At 41.1% G+C, this 20,000-nt stretch overlaps 1 protein-coding gene across 4 annotated transcripts in view; it reads right to left on the reverse strand.

Annotated features, from left to right (window-relative positions):
- Window positions 1-11,985, reverse strand: part of tmem94 (transmembrane protein 94) — a 37,763-nt gene extending 25,778 nt beyond the window's left edge. The window contains exons 1-6 of one of the 4 annotated variants that reach the window (XM_085760632.1): window positions 11,850-11,985; window positions 9,814-10,214; window positions 1,861-1,977; window positions 1,548-1,675; window positions 968-1,104; window positions 1-20 (exon numbers count right to left, since the gene is read on the reverse strand). The exon at window positions 1-20 is cut by the window's left edge and continues 186 nt beyond it. In XM_085760632.1, the coding sequence (XP_085616758.1) occupies window positions 1-20; window positions 968-1,104; window positions 1,548-1,675; window positions 1,861-1,977; window positions 9,814-9,837 (426 nt within the window). In that variant the 5' untranslated portion in view covers window positions 9,838-10,214; window positions 11,850-11,985. Of the gene's footprint in view, window positions 21-967; window positions 1,105-1,547; window positions 1,676-1,860; window positions 1,978-5,395; window positions 5,686-9,813; window positions 10,215-11,849 lie in introns of those variants that run through there. The other 3 variants (XM_085760634.1, XM_085760631.1, XM_085760633.1) reach the window with 3 other exon arrangements.
- Between the last annotated feature and the right edge of the window lie 8,015 nt (window positions 11,986-20,000).

Raw genomic sequence — 20,000 nt, forward strand, 5'->3', positions numbered from 1 at the left:
CACGCACCCTGACAGATAGTCTGGAGCGCGGGAGGGGGGTAAGGATGTGGTTTACATAGAGAAATATAGTGGGGGCAAAAATGTCACAATGTTTACAGGAAGGATAAAATGTTTCACCATATGGTTTCATGATGCATCATGGGAGAAATGCTAGATGGTCAGTTTTATCATTGCTCGCTGATGGTTAATTTTATGGTTAATTTGACTTTTATTTTTCACCCCTCTAAATTGATTTCACACCAAAGTCAGTGGGTCTTTTTGTTCAGAGCGATGTCTCATGACCATTTTAATGCAAATATTCACTTGGTGAAATGATTTCAGGTTTTGTTTTATTCCTTGTGAACATTAACATTTTAACTATCATGTGACAGCACAGATAATGTGATAATGTTGGTCACTGTAACGTCATCCTAAATTGCAATACTGTGTCATGTTGAGTATCCAGAGCTGTGTAACAGCATCAGTTTAGTCTTGTTGCCAAAAAGTAGGAATGCCTTGATCATATTGTGACACTGTAAACTGATATAACCAAACTAAATATTGTTTTTTACAGGTAACGAAATGAATCAGTGACTGAGTATAGCAGATATTTTCTGCAATGATAATTTTTGTTTCCAGTGGAGCAATGAACTTTGCTAGCAAGGGACATAGAACATGAGTTTATTAGTTACAGAAATACAAAGTAAGGATATCATTAATTGTGGGGCAAAATCCAACTCAAATGAGAGATTGAAAAGAAGAAGAAGTGTCAGTTCCCTTGCCAACTGTATCTTTTGCTTACTGGATGATTATCCCTATTTCATAACACTGTGGACCTGTGATGCTGAGCTGCCAACAAGAGAAATCAATCCATCATCCCACAACTTCCCATTTACAAAACTGACTTGAGTACGGAAAAGAAGCAGAAAAAATAAACATTTTTTTTGTTTTTTTTTTAAACAGTCTGAATGCCAGAACTCTGACTCACCACTGAGCTGTGTTATAATGCCCTTGAGGCGCCGGACCATCTCGCTGCTCTTGAGCCTCTCCTGACGTCCGACCAGCAGCAGGTTGAGCACGAAGAGGAGGAGCAGGGCCGCGGCGTTCACCAGCTCGATGCCAGAACTGCGGAGGTGCAGAGCAGAGCGGCTGATTGGTACGAGACGGACAGTAAACGGGTAGAGAAACTGAAACTGGGTGCGCAGAAAGTACATCACAGCGCCCTCTGAGGACCTCAGCGAGGGTTTTGCCAGTATACTTAATTTATCAGCGTGAAAGGAGAACAGTCGATAAAGTGTGAGATCGCCTTGGCGCACGCAGCAAGAGCGACGGCAGCTGTTGTTTGTGCAGCTGCTGATTAATTACCATTTCTCACTTCTGCTCGGGTTGAACATGTTGATTGTTTTCCCCGAGAACAACCCAGCTGAGCAGACCTGCGTGTGAGGCTGAGGCTGGTGTGGACTCAAGAGATCTCATCTTGATATTTAATATGAGGAAGTCCTTCTTTCCTCCACTGCAGCATTTACATTGATGCGCTATCATACATATTTAAAAACAGGTCGCCTTACCTGCCCTTTGGCTGGCTACCATGGCAACATAAGAGTCCCAGAACCACCAGGAGAGTGAGGGCAGCTCCTGGCCAATGGAGGCATGAGTGACGGTTGCCATGGTAAAGGAAGCTATTCACCCACTGTTCCTATGAGAACGTGACAAAACAACAAGTCATCAGCAAAAAAAGAAAAAAAAAAATGCAATGTGTCATGTTAGATATTTTAATATTAGTAAATGGGATTGAGGCTTTGCTGCACAAGTACTGGAGCTTTGTGTGTAATCTTCTCTCCTCCTGAGCTCACTGATGTATAAATGTGTGTGTGTGTGTACCTGTGCAGAGGTGCGTCTGTGTGCAGCCCTCTGGTGCTGCTCCAGCAGGTCCCGGAGCTGGTCCCGCAGCTTCACCAGAGCCTGGCCAGTGGACAGGCCCAGGGTCACAGCATCCTCCTGCAACAACACAGAGAACCACTCCTTATAGGCTGGCTGACTCATAAACCTGAAAATATATGAACAATACAGCAGGAAAAGCAGAAGTACAACTGAAAGCATGAACAAAATGACAGCATTATATTTATATGAGGCAGCTCCAGGCTCTTGGTATTGCACTTGCTGACTCACTGTCAGGATTTCTGTCCTATTGTCTGGAGGAAGTCGAGCATGCTCTCTGTGGCAGCTTAGGCCACCAGTCATCACCAGGTCTGTTTGCAGTTTCGAGGTGCAGCCCAGGAGTGGTTAGTCTGCTGCTCTCCTCTGCTGCAAAACGGCAAAACGCTCCGCCGAGCGTTTTTAAGATTTCCACTCTAGAAGGTGGTTTCACTTTTTTGCGTTTTCAAGCCCCGAAAACGCAGTCGCCGTCTAAACGAAAGGCACATCCATTAAATATTTTGCCGTTTTCATCCGCGAGCATTGTCGTGTAAACAGGGCTTCAGGGTTTCAAACATCTCAAGCCTAAGGAACCAATCCAGTGACTTGTTGGGACGGGAGGACGGACTAAATAAACCAGAAACTACCAGTACAGAGAAGAGTTTGTGTTCAAACTCAAGATTCAAATTTCCCGAAGATGAAACAAGCATAGATTGAGCTTCAAGCCCCAGTTTTCTTCTTTTTTAATGCGGACTTACTTGCGGACTTACTTGACATAAACATGAAACACATCCTGTCAGGAGAGAAACTTTCAGTTTTCAACTCACAACTTCCAGTGGTGAGTTACGATTTCTAGTTCTTTATTAGTCCTTGAGCTGAATGCATATAAAGTGTAGTCAAGTCTGCCAGTGCCAAACAATAAAACAAGTCCCCCAGTGCAGGATGGGATATGTCAAGAGGTCTTTTGTAAAGAGATCTTAATCCTGCTGTCATATTTCCAGACTGTGTCAGTGGGTCATAGCAGGATCATGAGAGCCAACTAGACATAACAAATTGTTTTTTTTGTTCATTCTTTTTCCATCCATCCATTAGCTCTACTTGTTTATCTTAGCCATTGGGTGGGGGCAGCTTAAAAACCAGAATCCTGTTGCCATGTGGCACCAGCGCAAACCAACGCTGCCACCCTAATAAATCAATCTAAATTTCATTATCTAAACTGGGTCAGCAGCAGCAGCATTACACTCAGGTAGCCGTTTGCAAGCAGGAACAACTTAACATATGCAGCTGAACACTGATTATGTATGGCTGTCACAATCATGACATTTAAAGGCAAACATTTAAACATTGGAACATGAAATAAATTCCTGTTTGTCTTTGGGTTAAATCTATGATGGCAATGTAAATAGACGCTCATCGAAATGCAGCCGTCGAATATTCAAAACTAAGCACCTTGATATAAACAGTTTGTGATGCTCTACTCATAGAAGAAGAGGCGGGCGCAATGTGATGATGTCATTAAAAGAGCAGCAGTCAAACCTCAAGCAGTGGAAAACATTTCTGTTAGTTTCATCCAGCTGCTTTTACACAGGTGAATGGAAACGATTTTGACCATTATGCAAAATGATTGCGTTCAGCTTAAATAATTGTGATCAGGCAATTACAAAATAATTGTGACAGGCCTAATTATGTGAAGTCTGATCACTTGGTTTATAAAACAATGAAAACATTTAACAAGCAAATGACAATGAAGAGGAATAAGTAGTCAGTTACGTAAACCGTAGAACAGAATTAATGAGTTCAAATACCCACAATTATATTAAGTCATTAACTTATGTACAAAATGTTTAATGACTGAGAAGTGGATGTTTGTGATGATGTGTATGTGTGTATTGTTTGTTTGTAAATTGGTTTTGTTCTGTTTACAACACTTGTACCATAGCAGGTGCCATTGTTAATGAGACACAGGTCTACATATTTGATATAACTGCATGTAGATATATACAAGTGTATTTGTATGTAAGAAAAAATGTTAATAAATATATTGTTTAAAGGGATATTTCAACATTTTGGCTAATTCTCCTATTGCCATAATCCCTATAGCTCTGCACGGCGCGGTATTTCCGGGCTTTCCCTCATCAAACTCATCAAATACACAATTCAACAACTCCAAAACACTCTCATGCACAAGTTGTGACCTGCACATTCACCACGCTATGAGATAATAATGGAGCGTTATGAGATGACGCTGTTTCCGAGGTAAGTACGTAACCAAACTACATCCAAGACACGGCTGCTCGGCAGAGTGACTTCAAAAGTATAGCATTTCCGAGTATTTGCTTCATGTGTCGTAATAATTATATGTTGTTACTTCATCACGTGGTGAATATGCAGGTCACAACTCCACGGGAGTGTTTTGGAGTTGTTGGATTGTGTATTTAGTTTGATGAGGGAAATGTAGAAGTACCATGAACCTCCGTTGCGTTAGCTAAGCAGCTCGCATCTCTGCCCCACCGATCTAAAAACAGCTTGCACCAACAATTAAGGGTGATGAACCTACTCCTAAAACTGTAGGGATTATGGCAATCGGCAAATTTGCCAAAATGTTGAACTATCCCTTTAAAAAAGAAAAGAAAAAAGAAAACAATGAAAACACCCTCCACATTTTCCCTAGAACCAAGGTGAAGGCTCCGAAACTCCAACGGCCTCATTTCGAAATATATTCGACTTTATGTGTGTACCAGGCTTTAACAATAATACAAAAATAGAGAAGAGACAGACTGACTGTGGAGCTGGAATCAGAGGATGTTTGGCATTTTGCCTTGATAAATAAGTTTAATAAGTGTCACAACAGCTGTTAATGAATTAATCAAACTAATTATTTTATGAAGTGATTGCTTGCGATGTCCAGCAATTTCTAATCTCTGCTCCTCCTAGATAGCTATGTAAAGAGGAAATCAATCTGTTTATAACAGAGGCAAAGGAAAGGAAACAGAGCCATATCTGACGCTAATGGGAAAGCAACCTTTTCCCACACTCCATGTCACTGTGAGGATGTGTGTGTGTGTGTGTGTGTGTGCACAGGCCTACACACATACACTCAAGGAAATACACAAATATTAAAACTCTCTCTCTCTCACACACACACACACACACACACAAATACACACACTTTTGCTTTCAAGCTGTACATCCCACACAGCCAAGCTATAAATATCTTCCCATTTCCCCAGAGTAACAATGCCTGAGCAAAAAATCCTCCAGACAGACGTAAGCAAGCAGAGACACAGAGACACAGCAGCAGAGCAGAGCAGAGCAGGCCTACAACCTGAGGAGGATTTAGATTAACCCTGGACCCTAACCAGCAAATCACCAGCATTACAAAAGATTTGTATTAACTATAATGTGGCCGACACTGTCTCCCACCCAAACAGGCAACAAGAGAGTCCCTTACTATTGTTAAGCCTTTTACTAACCTTAGAAACAAAAACAAGAAACAACTTACACTGCTCCTCTTCCACAGATAGATCCCCTCTCTCATCTTCAGCACCATGACAGCCTCGCTCTGCTGCTCTTCTCTAAAATATCTCACACTTCTGCTACCGGGCGTACGAGGGGAAGGCGTGCTGCCGCGGCTGAGCTGCGCTACATGATGAGGGAGTCGTTACATCTCTGAAACAAGTTGTCAAGCGGCTGAGTGAACTAAACTGGAGAGAGGCTGCCTGCCGCCTCGCAGAGGTGGTGATGCTGCAAAAAAAAAAAAAACCTCACCCAAATTTCCCTCGTCACTGTGATGCAGACGGCAGAGCCCCGGCGTCGGTGCACGCTGCCAGCTGGACTTTAATTCAAAAAAACACAGTGTCTGGCCGTCTCTCTGGCACAGCCCAGGTCTCATTCAGTTCATTCTCATTCGTGACTGTGTGGAGGGAGGGGAGGGGGGGTGGTGGGGGCTGATGTGATGTGAGGAACCATGCCAACCGGGCCTGTTTAATCCTGCTGGACATTTTTCATTCTTGCCAGCTTAGCATATGCAGGGCTGTGTGATATACCTGACCTATTCATAGATACATATGTGTGTATTCCTAAAACTAGTTCAAAGAGTTTAATCCATATAGCGTTTTTTTTTTTTCATGCAATGTCAAAACATACAATTTTTTTTGTTATGACAAATGAGGGGACACAATGTCTTTTTGATCTGTGTATCGCAATAATATATTCATGTTTGCAGTTCCATGAACTGACCTTCTGCAGAAAAAGTACTGCATTATGTGGCTGCTAATGCAAACCAAACATTTCCTGTGACTGCAGCAGTAAACTGTGAAAAATTGTGTTAACTTCTATTATAAAGTGGTAACAGGAAATGCGATGTGAGATTAAATCTTAAACTTAAATAGTTATATCTTCCGACAGCAATCACTTATATAGAGTGTTTGGTCTGAAACACGGGTCTGTCAGTCACTCTGCTCTGCTGTAAGCCGAGGAGAAAACTTTCCTTGTATCCTACAACCTTTATCCAATGAGGAGAGAGAACGGCATAAAGGGGCGGTCCTCTCTGTGTGTGCAGCCAAGGGATGCGCGTGAATGTGGTGACGTGGGGACGAGGGCGGGGACTGCTAACTCCATCGGCTGACAAGAAGTTAGCCAAAACGACCGGATTGCTTACTTCTGCTTTAATACAAGATACCATCAACATCAAACATGCACCTACTGTAAGACATATGTCAGTTTAAACAGTGGGTTATACTGAGTGGTCTTTATGTGGGGGATGGAAATTTAAAAGCTATGCTTCGTCCATCCCCTTTTCAGACCAGGTGTTGTTGTTTTCTAACTGTGCTGTTGCTGTATTGGTATGTTGGTGTCTGTAGTTTGTACTGTCTGGTTGCTGTGGTCTGGTGTGAAATAAACACCACAAAAAATTAAAAAAAAAAAAAAAAGAGTAAAGGAGGAAAAAAAAGAAAAAAGGAAAAAAAAGTATCTGAACTTCTCTTCTGTTCTGATTGGCTGATTGTTTTCAGAGTAATCTAATGAAAACATGGCAAAAAAACAACAACAAATCCTGCAAGTTTGGATGGTGGGTGCAGGTGGGCGGGGCTTAGGGCGAGGATGATTCTTGTCACAAAGTTACCCAAGTCCTGATGGCTCATTTTACAGCCAAGTTTCTGAATACAGACGCAGTGCACATCTCTGTGGAGACTGAGGCTTTGATACTTTCACAGTAAGACATGGAAATTTATCTTTATGCAAATTCTACAGTGCCCTGCTGTTCGCAGACTCGGGCAGTGTGCAGCAGCCAATCAGATCACTGTTGCCTACGGAGTGATGGCAAAAAGTCAGTCGTGTGATTTGCTTTCTCGAGAATTCTGGGACCTTTAGTATTAAACAGTCCAGGTCGCCAAATCTTTGAGATTACAACTTTAACTTTTCAGTCAATGCTGCAGGGGCAGCAGGTGCTTGTTATTCCTCTGTCATTGAGGGTCATAGCTAGACTAGCTAGACTGTCTGTTTGCTTCTATAATGGAAAGAGGGCTCTGATGATGTGTGAAGAGTACAAATAGTGGGAGTGAGAAGATGCTGAAGGAAGATTTTAAAGGAGGTTAAACGCTTCACTCCACTGTGTGATCATTCCAGCCCACTCACAACAACAAGACAAACTCTGAAAAGGTCTGGAAGGTGCTTGAAACTTCAGCTAAGAAATCAGCCTGAATGATGTATCTACATGTATTCATAAAGGAGAGGATGAGGGGGTTTGACGGTTTCTCTCATTCTCTAAGGTCTCATTGAGATTTAAAAGTTGAATGGCACCCATATGGAAAGATGAAGGCATCATTTTTCAATTCTGATTAGAGTGAAGTCTGCCTGAAAGCTTGAATGAGAAGTGTTGTAAAGTGCATGAAAAACACATTGAGTGGGGAAGGAAACCAGAAGAGGTTGAATAGTTTGTTAAGTATGAATGGTATGAATGCTAAAAGTATTTCTAATCGTGTCCTAACTGAACTGAACATACTGGTGTTTGAATAACTGTGCTGAAGCTCTCAACTGCTGTGAAAAAAGAAGACATAGAAGAAGGAGCTGTCAATGCATTTTTGGATTTTTTTGTATGGACTGATGTTGGTTCTAATAATTAGATTTAAGCAATATCTATGTGTGTGTGGGTGAGCTACAAAAATAGTTGTTTCTGGTGATTGTATCACTTGACTTCTAGCTGTGACTTCAGCACCCTGGAGGCAGACTGAAGCAGTCCTGTGCGTTTTTTGTTTTATTCAGTCAATACTGGTTCTTCATGCTGTTCTCTTACTAGCACATTCAAAGTGGATTATATAACCATTAAACCACAAAAATATGAAAATATGAATTCATACAACTGACGGGTTCACTGTATCGATCCATCAAAATATGTTGCGTAATGCAAACGTAAAGTGAGCACAGTGTTCCTCCAAGACCTCAGAGACTTTTCTATCTCATTGAGAAGGAGCGGCTCCATGTTTCTGACTGTACTGTTAATGATTACATAACACAGCACAGTAACGGCACATAGGTGGGAACACGAAGAGAAAGGAAAAGGCAGGTTGAGCTGTTTGAGCAATAGGTCAGTGGCAGCCACATTTCCGCCCCTACGCCTGCTATGTTGACCCAGCGGGGCCTGGTTGTGAAATGCCTCTCACACATCTAACTTTAACTGAACAGGTTTGAGCTTTCGACCCTTCGGATGGCTGAAGTGAAAGACCCAGACATGATCCGAGACGATGGCAGTGTGTACATGATGGAAAAGTAAACGCAAAGTGACGCTGCATTCAAAATTTCCCTTTGATCCTGGATCTGTCAGGGTAATAACATGCTTAGCACAGGTAATCAGACGGGCTGTAAATAAACGTTAGACAACCTAAAACAGTGTTTTTCAACCTGGGGGTCGGGATCCCACATGGGGTCGCCTGGAATTCAAATGGGGTCACCTGAACCTGCCTAGTAATTGATTTTTTTTAACTAATTATTATTCTTTTTAAAATGGAAGTTAAAACACCACACACAATCTTAAACAACTGAATTCTATACTTTCACTTTCTAGAATATAAATCGAGTTGCATATAAAAATATCTTGACAGCTGTGATTGTGGGGTCACCAGAAATGTATGATGTAGAAATGGGGTCACAAGCCAAAAAAGGTTGGGAACCACTGACCTAAAACTTGAAAGTGAAAGTACCAAGATTTGTTTTATTAGTTTTATTTGTTAGGATCCCCATTAGCAAGATTTGGCATTGTTAGGGCTGCAACTAACGATTATAGCCATTATCATATAATCTGTTGATTAATCGATTCGTTGTTTGGTCAATGAAATTTTAAAAAATGTTGAAAAATGTCAGTGTTTCCTAAACCACAAGATGACGTCCTAAAATGTCTAGTTTTGTCCACAAACCAAAGAGATACTCAGTTTATTATCGTGAAGGAACAAAGAAACCAGAAATATTCACATTAAGAAGCTGAAATGAGAGAATTTGGACTTTTTTCCTTTAAAGAACTACTCAAACTGATTATTCCATTATCAAAATAGTTGACGATTAATTTAATAATCAATTATTGTTCGATTCATCGGTTACTTGTTGCAGTTCTAGATATTATAACTGAAACCCCTCCTCTTTCTCAATCATTCCCACTGTGTGTTTACAATTACAGCTCAACAACTTATACTATATTATGAAAATTGCAACATGGTCAAGTGGAATACCCATAAGTGCAGGGATGCAGCAAATATGGGTTTGACTAGACGTGACCAAAACAAAAAAGGACTAAAAGACTGAATCTAAAAATATCTAACCAAACTAGCATTAGTCTAAATCCCAGGGGCCCTGTGTGTTCAGTAAACAACTCTCCACCTAAGGGACATTTATGTAGCTTAGACACGTGCTGAGCTAAGCAACTGAGCTCACCTGCTTCTTATCCAGCGACTCCATGGCGACCGCAACCACTCAACATGCTCTGCTCCGAGACCAGCCGATGCCGCCCGGCAGAGCCCCGTCGGGGGCCGCGCGCTCGCTCGGATCCCTCTCGGCCCACCGCCTGTGGAAGCTGCAGCCCAGGTGGCTCAGGTGCGATCGGAGGATTCGGATGGAGAAAGCAGGTAGGTGCAGCCTCGGTCCCCCACCTGGCGACACCTCCTGCTCCGCCCCTTCTGCCAGTGTGACAGGAGCCACACCCACAACTGCAGGGATCAGCAGGGAGAATCGGGGGGGGAACTCTGGGACGTGGGGGTTTTCTTTTTAAGATTGGAGGGGTTATTCGCTTCCCATGTGTGACACACCAACGCTCTTCATGGGACCCATGCAGAAGTCTGTGGATGAATGACAAATGAGTCAATTACTGAGCAGGTCTAACTGGAATGATAATTACATTGACCTAAATTGCAGTAGTTGATTGCAAATACAGGCCAAGTTTAATTAAGGCAGTGGTTGTTAAATAAACGTGTGTGGTGGCAGGTTTTAACAGCATGAAATCAGTTGAAGCTGCTTGGTTTAAGTTAGCTTTAGTGGCTCAAACCGCTCCATTGAAAAGCAGAGCCACGGCCCTGAATCTACTGACACCAGGCCCACTCACTCTGACCACATAAGCAGGTTCCTCTGGCACAAAAAAAAAAAAAAAACCCACTGAACCACAAGAGTCAGCAGTCTCCATTGGCAAAGAGTTGACAGTGCTCAGCCAAACAAGAGAAGAAAAGAGCCAGGCAGGCTGAAGGGTGAGCGGGTGCACCGACTGCAATGTAAACCTACCCCGAGGAGGAATCGAACCCCCCAAAAAACAGTCCCACACTGCAGGACAAGACAGAGCAAAGGTAACGCAGGCAATGTCAAATAGGACAGAAGGTAATGATACAGACTGTGGCCATGTACAGTGTAGGTCTTTAACAGGGGGTCCGTGACCCGTAGGGGGTCCGCGGAGGTGCTGCGGGGGGGCCGTGGAATTTCTGGTTGATTAGACAATGTTTTATATCTTTTAGTTTCAAATAAAAAATTTGAATAGCTTGTCTGCATGATTATCATGTATTGTTGATATTGGCATTGGTATCAGTGAACATTGGCGTGTTTATAAATGGCAGTGGCACGGCCAACCTACTCACTGTACCTTGTACTCATTCAGAAAAAAAACATGTTATATGAACCTGTGTATTATTTGAATAGCTTAGTATTGAATGCACAATAACAAGCTACGTTTATACATGGTACTGGCTCCAGTTTAATATAATACACATTTGTATTAATATAGTAGGGGGTCCCTGTTCCATCTATCCTTGGTCTGAAAAACGTTGAAGACCCCTGTTGTACAGTATACTGTTGAAAGCGTAGCATTTGTAGAAACATATTAGAGACTGTCTAATAACAACCCTTTTACACAGCTGGTATTTTGATTTAGCATGACAGGAAATGCACATACGGTATGTTACTAACAACATTAACTATGGCCCCTGTTGTGTTTTATACAAGTGAGCCATGACAACCACAGTGAAGCAATACGGACGATAGCCTGAAACTGAAGCGGATCTTTCTTTTTAACCACTCGTGTCTCCTGTCAGTTTCAGTGAGATGTTCGTTGTGTGCTCGAGGGGGGGAAAGAAAGAAAGAAAAGCTCACAACTTTTGTAGACTGTGTCTGTCACTCACAAATCCCCGGGTCAGAACCTGTTATTACCGGTGTTTATGAGTCAGGCTTTAACTACAGCACGACGATACCGCTAATGACACTGCAGCTCAGTTTATAAAAATACCAGCATGCATGCACACACCGCTGACAGTCGGAGTTGATACGCTGCGCTCCGTACAGCGGCTGGCATCGCGGCTAAACGTCCGCTGCCCTTCATGTCAAAGGCAGATGCTAACACCAACAGCGGCTTCGACCAAACAACACTTTCGCCGCTGCAATACCGGCTATAACAACACAGGTCGTCAATGTACGGTTTTAGCCCGCGCACTCACCTTTTCTAATTTCCAGGCCGTTGTTGATATCCTTTTGAAAATTACGCTTTTCTGTCGTATACAAATTGTGAGCCTTTACTACACAGCAGCAGCCATGTTGGGAGCGTTCTGCCTCGGAGAAGGAGTAGTGCGCTGTGATTGGACGGCGCTGGAGTGGCCCGTCTCCTGATTGGCTGATGGGGGGAGTGGGCGAACCCCTGTGTTGCAACGCTGTGTGATTGTTTATGGTTCTATTTTGAAATAGGAAACCTCAGAAGTTTACTGAGGAGTTACCAATTCACGGCACCCTGGAATAATTTAATGTAAGAGCTGTTAGGTCATAATTATCATGACTGTAATGATAACTATGATTATAGCAAAATGTAATGGTTAGAAGCTGTCACACACCATGAAGACAGCTAGTAGCTAATTATATGTTCTCCTTTGCCTGTCACTCAGCGGCTTCTTCGTATTAAGATTACATTGAGCTTTAGTGCATTTACAGTTTTGCATGGTTTAACTAAAATAAAACAAAATTGTATGATAATATGAATTTTGGTCCATTCAATCCAAAAATAAAAAGCTGTAGCCTACTTTTCCAGTTCTACCTGTATGATATCGCAGTTGTCCCATTTCACTTGAATGGAGCACTGCAAGAAAAGCCCGTAGACTACAAGCAGCGCTCTCTGTCCAAGCGTTAAATCGGGTGATATGATTAAATAATTTTTTTTTGTCATGTATACAAATAATTACCCACCTTATAACATCAATTTCCGTTTAGAAAAAAATAATTATTTAAATTTTTCCCTTCTTTTTTTTTAACCTGCAGCAATGTCCTAGACTCGAGCAAGGCAGTAAACTTCTACTCCACTAAGCCACATTTCAGACACTACTGGTGTTGGCTAATACATGATGAATCATAATCGGCTTTTGAAATACGATAGGCTATAGGCTACTGTTGTATTAAACTAAAAACAACTGCAACCCACAACCAACTAGGTGGAATGGTAAAATATATTTAGGTTTCTGCATAATAACAACTGTAGCCTATTATGTCTGATCATGAGTAGGCCTACTGTATGTGACACACATACCTAATTCATACAAAATCTTGCTTCTTTAAATTGTGTTTGTAATAAGAACTTTTATGTCACAATACATAACTGCAGACAGGAAAGGCAAAGACCATAAGTTAATGCATGTTAGACTGAATCCATCACCCAGCTCTGGCAGCATGGTTAAATAGTGTGGGAGTAAAACAGATGAAGGAAAACTGTAACTTTTAAGTCTGTGTGTGTGTGTGTGTGTGTGTGTGTGTGTGTGTGTGTGTGTGTGTGTGTGTGTGTGTGTGTGTGTGTGTGTGTGTGTGTGTGTGTGTGTGTGTGCCTGTGAGAAAGAGAGAGAGAGAGAGAGAAACCTCTGAAAGATGACAGTGTCAGCTTCTCTGTGGCATGACTCCAGAGAGTTTACTATAGGGCAGAAATCTTGAGGTGGTTCATATCTCTTCAGAAATCCCCTGACATTCACAATCTATCTCTTCTATAATGTGCCAGAAATAAACTTTTAACTGAAGGGTGTACCCAAAACATGTAAATTGAACATTCAAGCATGCTAAACCTTTGCGTTGGGTCTTATTCATGGCTTGGACCACAGCCCTTGATTCCTGTGAGGCAAAAAGATTGACGCTACAGCCAACAATGATGTTTTAGACATCACTGCGCTTCCAACTGTGACAGGAGTTGGACGAAGGTCCTTTTTTGACAGTTCCCCTGCGCACGAAGCCAGTTCTCCCAATTTGGCATTACAGAACTTGATTGCCCTGCACAAACTCTGACGTAGTTGTCCACATAGCTCTGGCCATGAACTGTGCTTTAAAGCCACAGCTCAGCATTGTGGGAAATACACTTATTCACTCTCTTTAATAGAGTAAGATGTTCATATGTTAGTCTCATGTTTGTGTGGCCCGACAGTGCTTTCTGGACATGATTAGCCATGTCTTAATGCAAAGACTGGGTGAAACATGCAGCTCATCTGTCTCTCTCTCCCTCTGTGTGTGTGTGTGTGTGTGTGTGTGTGTGTGTGTGTGTGTGTGTGTGTGTGTGTGTGTGTGTGTGTGTGTGTGTGTGTGTGTGTGTGTGTGTGTGTGTGTGTGTGTGTGTGTGTGCCTATATGAGCCTGTCATCCATTTCCTCCTCCTGATGATTCACCTGTTGTTCATCAACTCAGCAGATAACCTACCGACCTTTCTGTTGACTCTGTGAACGTGAGAAAACTGTTATTTTTTAGTATACTCTGTATTCTTAATGCAGAGTGGTTTATTAGAAAGTTTATTTGTTACAACCCAGCTCACTGTTTGGGGAAGAGGGAAGGAACATAAGGTTAAGTCAGGTCAGTCGGTTACTAAAAGAGAGGAAGAGTGCAAAGCAGATGCTGCTTAACTCAACTATTGAATATAACAGAAAGAGACAAGGGAGGGTTGCCAAACTCAATAACTATAACTAACTATCAATCAATCGAGTCACACAGGTAAACTATTACTACATCTTGGAGGTTATGAGCTTTAGACTATGTGTGCATTTTAAAGAATCTTCATGCAAATCATTTTGATCAAATTTGGAGTTTACTGACTGGTACACTCCAGTTAGGATATTTTTCACTTTATTTTGGTTTAATCTCACACTCACCAACACACACACACACACACACACACACACACACATACACAGAGAAATTGCTTTCTTCTAACCTTCAGTCTGGGCTCCTGCAGTCGGTCCTGAGTCAGTAGAAAGTGAGCTCATGTTTCTGCCACAGTGTAATTTCACATGGTTTATAAATCAATAGTCAGCTCTGACTGGACCTGCTCTCTAACTCTCCAGAGATGACTGTTCCTCGTAGTGGACTTTACGAGTCCTGTTTATGGGAACCAATGAGACACTGGGCCTGGGAAGAAGACATGCCTGGTATCAAACAAAATATTATTCCTGTATCAGCAATGAGATGATGAACACTAAATCAACTGCATTAACTGCACCAACACCACAACATTATCTGTGTGGTATGGGTTGATTATTGTTCTTGAATTACCGTAGTATTGTGACTCTAAAATTGTCCAAATAAACATTTAGGACAAGCTGAACATTTGCACTTCTCGAGTTTACCGTTGCTTCTCATGAGATTCTCAGATGTTTAAAAAGACAGTCAACTGTAGGACAATGACAAGGAGCATAACCAAGCAAAACTGTAAAATTTGAAGGTGCGGGACAACATTTGGCCAATCATCCCTCTCAGTGCAAGGTACAATTCTTTACCATCAGAAATGAAATCCCAAACAGAAAGAGGTTTAGTGGGAAAGTTAAACATTGGCTCAAGCAGCAGCAGAAATGTGAACATTAATTTCTCACAAGTCATTGTCAGTATAATTGCACTTTATTAATGTTTAATGTTAAATTTAACTTGTGTTTTAATCTGTAATTTACAACTGAAACTGTGTTTATTTATTCATGGTACTTATTCATTGTGTTCATTGTATTCCATTTTTCATTGTATTCAGTATTTATTCTATTCTAAAGCCTGACCACGGACAAAGACTGCAAATTAGCTGAAGCTAGACGTCTTATATACATCACATTTTCCCATTTTCTGTGACAATGTTGTATGTATTGTCCTGGTTAAATAAACATTAAAATAAATAAATACAATCAGAATGTGTCACGGCTGGGTAGATTTTCCACAATGCCAATAGATACAGTATGTGGAAAAGCTGTATTCGGAGGGAGCTGTGTGAAGTCTGCTATAGAAGACTTTAACCCTTATGCCTGATCCTCACTTGCGCACACTCTTACCAACTGAGACCAAAAATGGTCTCGGAGAAAACGCTATAAAAATAGTATACCTTAATATTTTTTTACAGTTTTTTTTGCATAGATCTTCTAGTCTACTTCTCCTCTATTGATCCATACCAATTATTCAATTAATTTCAGACTTTTAACCCCTTAAATGCCAGTATATAGGGTCCTACGAAAAAAAATTGCTAAAAACGCACACAAAAAGGGGGATATTTTCAAAATACTGAATGCAAACTGGATATGTTGGGTGGGGATTTTACCAGTCTTGGACATGTCATTGATTAGTAACACACTTGATTTGAATGGATTTTTATTTTTTTTGCAATCCCATTTTCCACTTTTTACGCACACTCTTACCGCATGAGGCCAAAAATGGCCTCGGAGAAAACGCTATAAAAATAGTATACCTTAATATTTTTTTCCAGTTTTTTTTGCATAGATCTTCTAGTCTACTTCTCCTCTATTGATCCATACCAATTATTCAATTAATTTCAGACTTTTAACCCCTTAAATGCCAGTATATAGGGTCCTACGAAAAAAAATTGCTAAAAACGCACACAAAAAGGGGGGTATTTTCAAAATACTGAATGCAAACTGGATATGTTGGGTGGGGATTTTACCAGTCTTGGACATGTCATTGATTAGTAACACACTTGATTTGAATGGATTTTTATTTTTTTTGCAATCCCATTTTCCACTTTTTACGCACACTCTTACCACATGAGGCCAAAAATGGCCTCGGAGAAAACGCTATAAAAATAGTATACCTTCATATTTTTTTCCAGATTTTTTTGCATAGATCTTCTAGTCTACTTCTCCTCTGTTGATCCATACCAAATATTCAATTAATTTCAGACTTTTAACCCCTTAAAATCCAGTGTATAGGTTACTGGGAAAAAAAATCGCAAAAAACGCACACAAAAAGGGGGCTATTTTCAAAATACTGAATGCAAACTGGATTTGTTGGGTGGGGATTATTTCAGGCTTGGGCATGTCATTGATTAGAAACAATAATGATTTGGGGGAATTTTTAGTTTTTTGGTAATGTCAGATTAAAAGAAAAGCTCCCATAGACTCCCATTATAATTTATTATAATGGAAGTCTATGGGAGCTTGACGACTATTTCCCCATTATCCTTTTAATGAGGAAATAATGACATAGAAATACTATAAATCTCATATATATAGATAAGGTGGCCTCAGACACACAGTCATGCATGCACACACGCACCCACACACACACACACACACACACACCCCTCAACAAGACTGCTCCCGTGAGCGACTGTATGTTATTTCTAATTCACTCTGATCCAGGTGTCTGATTGAAGTAAGGATCAAAGTAATAATTTAAATGTCTATTTTTACATATAGGCCACTGCCCCCCCACCCCCCTCCACCCCTCATGCCCGCTCCCATGACCTAACAACAACAATATGAGCCATAAATCACAGCAGGGCAAAATGTAAACACAGCTTGGGAAGCACCAGTCTGACCTGCCTGTCCTTCCACATCCACACGAGGGCGTTCCTCAATTCAATTCAATTCAATTCAATTCAATTCAATTCAATTCAATTCAATCCACACGAGGGCGTTCCTCACTAACCACTGAGGGCGTTCCTCATTAACCACTGAGGGCGTTCCTCATCAACCACTGAGGGCGTTCCTCATTAACCACTGAGGGCGTTCCTCATCAACCACTGAGGGCGTTCCTCACTAACCACTGAGGGCGTTCCTCATTAACCACTGAGGGCGTTCCTCACTAACCACTGAGGGCGTTCCTCATTAACCACTGAGGGCGTTCCTCATCAACCACTGAGGGCGTTCCTCATTAACCACTGAGCTATCAGACTGAGCTGTCAGGCCGGGGGGGAAGGGCATTCAGCACTGGAGATCTCTTCATGGGGGGTGGAGGAAGGAGAGGACTCCAGACTCCATTCTCCAGCTCATCCTCAGTTTACGTACACATTTACCACTTGAGGACAAAAATGTCCACGGACAAAAATGTCCACAAACAAAAATGTCCACGGACAAAAATGTCCACAAACAAAAATGTCCACGGACAAAAATGTCCACAAACAAAAAAGTCCATGGACAAAAATGTCCACAAACAAAAAGGCTGTGTGTGTGCCATCCCTGAATAAGCTGAATGAACTCAGTGGTGGTGTGTTTACATTTTGCCCTGCTGCGGGTCATATTGTTGTTAGGTCATGGGAGCAGGGGGGAAGGGTTGGGGGGGGGGGAGGGGTATCATGTTGGTATCTGTACTGGTCTCTGTGTAAACAAGGACATGTAAACTATTACTTTGATCCTTACTTCAAACAGACACCTGGATCAGAGTGAATTAGAAATAACATACAGTCGCTCACGGGAGCAGTCTTGTTGAGGGGTGTGTGTGTGTGTGTGTGTGTGTGGGTGCGTGTGTGCATGCATGACTGTGTGTCTGAGGCCACCTTATCTATATATATGAGATTTATAGTATTTCTATGTCATTATTTCCTCATTAAAAGGATAATGGGGAAATAGTCGTCAAACTCCCATAGACTTCCATTATAATAAATTATAATGGAAGTCTATGGGAGCTTTTCTTTTAATCTGACATTACCCAAAAACTAAAAATTCCCCCAAATCATTATTGTTACTAATCAATGACATGTCCAAGCCTGAAATAATCCCCACCCAACAAATCCAGTTTGCATTCAGTATTTTGAAAATAGCCCCCTTTTTGTGTGCGTTTTTTGCGATTTTTTTTCCTAGTACCCTATACACTGGATTTTAAGGGGTTAAAAGTCTGAAATTAATTGAATATTTGGTATGGATCATCAGAGGAGAAGTAGACTAGAAGATCTATGCAAAAAAATCTGGAAAAAAATATGAAGGTATACTATTTTTATAGCGTTTTCTCCGAGGCCATTTTTGGCCTCATGTGGTAAGAGTGTGCGTAAAAAGTGGAAAATGGGATTGCAAAAAAAATAAAAATCCATTCAAATCAAGTGTGTTACTAATCAATGACATGTCCAAGCCTGGTAAAATCACCACCCAACATATCCAGTTTGCATTCAGTATTTTGAAAATACCCCCCTTTTTGTGTGCGTTTTTAGCCATTTTTTTTCGTAGGACCCTATATACTGGCATTTAAGGGGTTAAAAGTCTGAAATTAATTGAATAATTGGTATGGATCAATAGAGGAGAAGTAGACTAGAAGATCTATGCAAAAAAAACTGGAAAAAAATATGAAGGTATACTATTTTTATAGCGTTTTCTCCGAGGCCATTTTTGGCCTCATGTGGTAAGAGTGTGCGTAAAAAGTGGAAAATGGGATTGCAAAAAAAATAAAAATCCATTCAAATCAAGTGTGTTACTAATCAATGACATGTCCAAGACTGGTTAAATCCCCACCCAACATATCCAGTTTGCATTCAGTATTTTGAAAATATCCCCCTTTTTGTGTGCGTTTTTAGCAATTTTTTTTCGTAGGACCCTATATACTGGCATTTAAGGGGTTAAAAGTCTGAAATTAATTGAATAATTGGTATGGATCAATAGAGGAGAAGTAGACTAGAAGATCTATGCAAAAAAAACTGGAAAAAAATATTAAGGTATACTACTTTTATAGCGTTTTCAACGAGGCCATTTTTGGTCCCAGGTGGTAAGAGTGTAACTTTTTTTAGTTAGGGTAGTTAGGTGTATCGTTCCAAATTTTTTTTTTTTTTTTGTGAAAAATGATGACCGTTTACCAAATTTCATGGCAATAACTCTAACCACTGCAAGACAATCAAGAGTTGAAAAATGAGAAAGGCCATTTTTGGCCTCATCAGGCACAAGGGTTAAAAAATGAATGAGGTTTCAAAATGAAAGAAATATGAGGATGTGGGTTCAGAAACAAGCACTTCTCCCAGTGGTGGCATGGTGGAACAGTGGTCTGGGTTTGATCCCCAGATCTGGAGTTATCATGTTCTTCCTGTGGACTCTCCTCGTACTGACTACAAATGTGAATATGATGAGGTGACCTAGGATGTACCCCACCATCACATTATGTCAGCTGGGCAGCACAGATAAGCCGTAGAGACAGTGGATGAGTGGATGGATTATAAAAAATGAACCAGATTTTATTAAGAACTCGGTTATTATGTGCTTCAACCCCTTCACATTCATAATAATGAACCAGGTTCTTTTCTACAATGAAAAACTTCAGTATGGTCCTTGTGTTAAATAGACTATAACAAATCAAGAAAAGAAGCACCTGGAAAATAGGTAGGCTACATTAACAAACTTTCATCATCATCATCAATGCCAGCTCTAACACATGGGCACAAACGTATCTTAT

Source organism: Trachurus japonicus, chromosome 19 (assembly GCF_045865225.1).
Source record: "Trachurus japonicus isolate A0001 chromosome 19, Traja_1.0".
NCBI lineage: Eukaryota > Metazoa > Chordata > Actinopteri > Carangiformes > Carangidae > Trachurus > Trachurus japonicus.